Source organism: Poecilia formosa, unplaced genomic scaffold (assembly GCF_000485575.1).
Source record: "Poecilia formosa unplaced genomic scaffold, Poecilia_formosa-5.1.2 Scaffold1214, whole genome shotgun sequence".
In the NCBI taxonomy this organism is placed as follows: domain Eukaryota; kingdom Metazoa; phylum Chordata; class Actinopteri; order Cyprinodontiformes; family Poeciliidae; genus Poecilia; species Poecilia formosa.
Window position 1 is genome coordinate 1 of NW_006801153.1, and position 4,460 is coordinate 4,460.

Genomic DNA, 4,460 nt, shown 5'->3' on the forward strand with positions numbered 1-4,460 from the left:
ACCTGGAAAAAAAAACTAAAAGAACCCAAAAGAAAGGCAGATGGTGAGTTGCTTTTTTAGGTGACGAACTAAATCTGATGTGAATTTTACTGATGTCACAGCAGAAAATCTGTTGAGAAGCTTTAAATTCAAAGTCTATCAAAAGTTTCACTGTAAAAACTGAAAACTGAGAAAATCTGACTTAAAGATGTTAAATTTATGCTTCTTGAGTTACACCATCATAAATGCCTCTAAAGTGCAGAATAACTCCTGCAGCCGCTGTAGCTTAAAGGTTTGGTGCTTACTAGGCTTGATTGACTCCAGAGGCACTGTGACGTCTGCTAATGAGATGCGGTCGTTGGGGTCAGCAGACGATGACGAGCTTTTGTCTGCAACGCCAAGACTGGAGTGGAGGACGCCATCGGGCTGCTCCGAATGGACGAGGAGGCCGGGCGTCGGCCCTGGACCCGCAGCAGGCCTGGAGTTCGCCCCGGACTTTACTTGGAGATCTCGCAAAGGGACTTTAGAGTGAGGCTGGAGTTTATCCCTACAGAGGAAAACAAACAAGCAAACCCCACAGAGGATAATTTTCTAGCACAATCAAGAGTGCTGTTTCAATCAAACATGACTTCAAAGAAATCTGACTTTGCAATTTAACACCTTGAAATTGGGTCTCTGTCTCTTTAAGAAGCTCCTGCTCTTTAAGACACTCTGTCTTCAGGAAGTCGTCACAACAATGCTTCTCTATTGAGCCTTTAGCAATGTTTTTTTTTTTTTTTTTACCAACGCTTCACTGAGAAATAGTTTGTATGATAAGGGCAACAGAATCGCAGTTCCACCAGGTGTTTGCTAATTGCCCAGCTAGTCTGGAGGAGCTTTGTGGAAATGGCTCTGAAATAGCAAGCATTTCTGCAAACAGACTGGCTGCCAGTGGACAGTCAAGGATTTTTCAAACATGCATGAAGGAATCAAAGCAGAACTCCAGATATATTTTAGACGAGGGAATTACTTTGAAACATGACGTAAAGCTCAACAAGTCAATTTTACATAACATCCCCCCCTTTACATATAGAACCATTAAAAACACTGATGAAAGGTTTGATAGGTTTTTAGAAATGCAGGGAAAATTTAAGGTCTGTAAGAGACAGCTGAATAACAAATTAGGCGTTGGAATACAAAAGTCTTATTTTCCAAACCTTCGCGTTGTGAGGCCGTGAAGGAACCCTGAACAGGATGTCCACTCACCATTTCACCTGCTGGCTCTCTGGAGGTAGAGACTGCTGTAACAATGTTTTCCCCAGCAAATCCAGCTCTTCCATTGCTCTTGGCGTAGCAGTGCCGCCCCCTGCTGGTGCAGCCTGTGACGTTTGCACCACAGCTGGTTGCAGCGCTACAGCCGGAGCCGAAGACTCTGCAATGTTTAATGACTGACAACAAACGGAGAGTTTGATGCAGTGAGACGACAGGCTGCAGAACATAATCGTTTTTATGCCAAATCATAACTGCAGCGCTCTTGTGAGGGTATTAATTCCCACCTGAGAGATGATGTTACAGTCACAGTTTTCTGATACATTCAATCCTGAAAAGCAGAGGAGGGAGGGAGGGATTTAATGATGTGCAAGTGGTAAAAGTTAAATAACTCTCAGGTTTAAATCATCTGTAGCTTGTTTACCAAGAGACATGAGTTCATCATCCAAGAGGCTCAAGCCCAGGCTCTGAGGTGCAGCCTGTGGGTCGGAAGGTTCTGTGTTTTCTGAAATGTTGAGTCCTGTCAGGTCTAATAGCGCTGAGCTGCTGCCACCTGATTTAGAGTCTGTAGAAGAAAATAAAATAAATAAAAAATAAACACAATCAACTCAAGCTAAAAGGGACGGAGTTGCACACGACTGCAACGATGACTCTGAAAAGACAAACGCACCTTGTTGAGAGGCGAGAGACGGTCCGTCTTTCGACACCTCCTCGCCCTTAACCAGCTGCCTGTACAGATTGATAACCTGCGTCAGGCTGTCGTTGGCCTCCAGGATGTCGGCTGCAGGGCGTAAACGTGTTAGCTAAACGTGTTGGCGACATTACGGTGGCGTTCAAATGCTAAACTTTTTAAACCCAAATGCACCTAGAGCTTCGTCGTTGTCTTCTGTGTCGCTCGCTAATCTGAATAACGTCGGCCTCATCTTCTCACAGCGCTGGTAAAGATCCTGTGATCAAAAACATGTTAATGTGCAAACGGCATCGCTAAACAGTAATTTATCAACTCAATTTTTTTTTATATCCAAATCAAAGGTTAGGTTTTTCTATGGTTCCAAAATAAAAGATGAATTCATTTCAAGGCGCTTTAGTTTGTTTTTACTCATAAATGAAGTGGGCACAGAATCGAGTTTTCAAGCATAATTTTAATTGTGCCCACACATGCTGTATGATTAAAACGTGGAGGGAATATCTTTTAGTGTAATAAGGAAAAACAAATTATACTTTACACTTAACTCGTTTACAGAATGACAAGATTTAAAATCCAGACAAACAGGAGTTTAATCGTCACTAAAAGCAACACCTGCTATGAACTGCATCAGCTGCTTTAACAGTCCAGTTTTTTTTCTTAACCCCTTAAAAACCCCACTAAAAAAAGAAAAATGTATAACAAAAATAGGAAGCAGTGTAAAGCAACCATATAAAAGAAAGCCTTTTATATGGTTGCTTTTGTTGCACTGGACCAACAAAAACAGCAGCCTGGGCTGCCGGTGAACGACCAGTAGATGTCACCCTGTGCTGCTGGAACTGGTTCATGTGAAACGGTAACATTGCTCCAACTGTGGAGTAAAAGAGCAAAAAGGTGAAATCCTATGTTGGAGCTTATATTTTTCTCATTTTGAGCAACTCTGGTGACCTTAAACGAACAGGAACTGACGTTTCAGACAGAAAATTAAAAAAGGACTCACTGTAATAATGAACTACAGGAGAAAAAAAAAACAAAAACGTGTCTATACATTTAAAAATGCTGATCTACTGTAGTTGCACCGTTATGAAAAATCAACAAAAACCTAGTGATGGGTGACTTTGTTAATGACTGAGCGTTACAAACCCTAACGAGCTCCTGGTTGCTATGGGAGCAGCTCTCCTGGCTGTAGCCCTCCAGCAGCTGGCTCAGCAGGCTCACGCTCTCCTTCACCTCCTGGATGGCGTTCACTCGCTTGGAGACTTTCTCCACCCGCTTCTGATCCTGCGGTGGGGGAAATAACGCAAGACAGGGGAAGTCATCTTAATTGGACATTTGCGAAATAGGACATATATCCAAATAATTAAATGATCCTTTTTAGCATTTAAAAATGAAAAAAGCAATCAGTTTAAAGCCTCTGAATTCCAACACAGTTCTAATATTTACATCAAATAAAAATGACATAAGGAAAATGACGGCAAACTGGACTTTTCATCTTAACAGAAATCAAAACCCGAGTTGGTGTCCTGCACTTTGCGAACTGAGCCACTCACTTCTTGAACCATTTCCTTGATGAGCTTGTTTGCTGCTCTTAAATCGTCAGGGTGGGTGCTCTTCAACAGGCGCGACAGCGTCTACAATAACAGGATGAGGCAGAAGAGAGTGGAAAAAGAGAGGAAGAGGAATGTGTATATAGCGAGTCCCCAGGAGTTCAATTTCACGTGGATTTTTGTTCATTATGAGTCTTGAGCATGTCCACAAAACCCCCACCCCAAAAAACTAAACAAAAAACGATCTACATCACGATGACATATTTGCTTCTTGATCTCTCGTCACACACCTTGGATTTCTCCTCGTCCTCAAAGATGGCACTTTTGACTCTGGGTGGAGGAGGTGGGAGTGGCTTGTCACCAGGAAGCACAGGGTCTTGCTTTACAATGCCTGGAAATGACAGGAGCATCTATTAACCTCCCGCAAAACGAACTCCTAACACAGCCCAGCCTCTGATTCATGTACAAACACAGTGTGTGAATATGTCCAGAGCATCCAAAAACATTTCAAATCTGGCACAGCACATTCAATTTTTCCTGCCCTAAAGTGAAACCTCACATATGGTAATTAAAGCATTCATTTCAAAATACACATTAAGTCATATGTGGGAAGTCCATTTTTAACATCACAGCAGAGTCAACTACTCATGACCCAGGACATCAGTCTCGTGCTTGAGCTAAAAGCAGAACTGATTCTATCTACCTACATGCTGGAGAAGAGCAAGTATGGAGAACCAAAACCGACATTATCAACTTGGGAAGAGAACTAAAAACTTCCATAAGCTACTTTTGGTTAATCTACCACACATATAAAAAAAAAGTGCAGTAAAAGTAACATAGAAATCCTCTCCAAAAACAAAACAAACAAACAAACAAAAAAAACACAAAACAGCTCACCCTGTTTCTTCAGCATCTGATAAGCTTCAGCTATCTTTGCCTCATCAGGATACCACACGGTCCAGCTGTACATTATCTCCAACACCTTTGCCTTCACCGGCTCC

At 42.2% G+C, this 4,460-nt stretch overlaps 1 protein-coding gene across 1 annotated transcript in view; it reads right to left on the reverse strand.

Annotated features, from left to right (window-relative positions):
* Positions 1-195: 195 nt before the first annotated feature.
* The window catches only part of LOC103132688 (ADP-ribosylation factor-binding protein GGA1-like), a 7,442-nt gene continuing 3,177 nt past the window's right edge, over positions 196-4,460 (reverse strand). Inside the window, exons 5-14 of the mRNA XM_007544488.2 lie at positions 4,357-4,456; positions 3,750-3,850; positions 3,463-3,543; positions 3,056-3,193; positions 2,093-2,174; positions 1,898-2,008; positions 1,652-1,792; positions 1,515-1,558; positions 1,225-1,406; positions 196-526 (exon numbers count right to left, since the gene is read on the reverse strand). Of these exons, the coding sequence (XP_007544550.2) occupies positions 211-526; positions 1,225-1,406; positions 1,515-1,558; positions 1,652-1,792; positions 1,898-2,008; positions 2,093-2,174; positions 3,056-3,193; positions 3,463-3,543; positions 3,750-3,850; positions 4,357-4,456 (1,296 nt within the window). The 3' untranslated portion in view covers positions 196-210. The remainder of the gene's footprint in view (positions 527-1,224; positions 1,407-1,514; positions 1,559-1,651; positions 1,793-1,897; positions 2,009-2,092; positions 2,175-3,055; positions 3,194-3,462; positions 3,544-3,749; positions 3,851-4,356; positions 4,457-4,460) is intronic.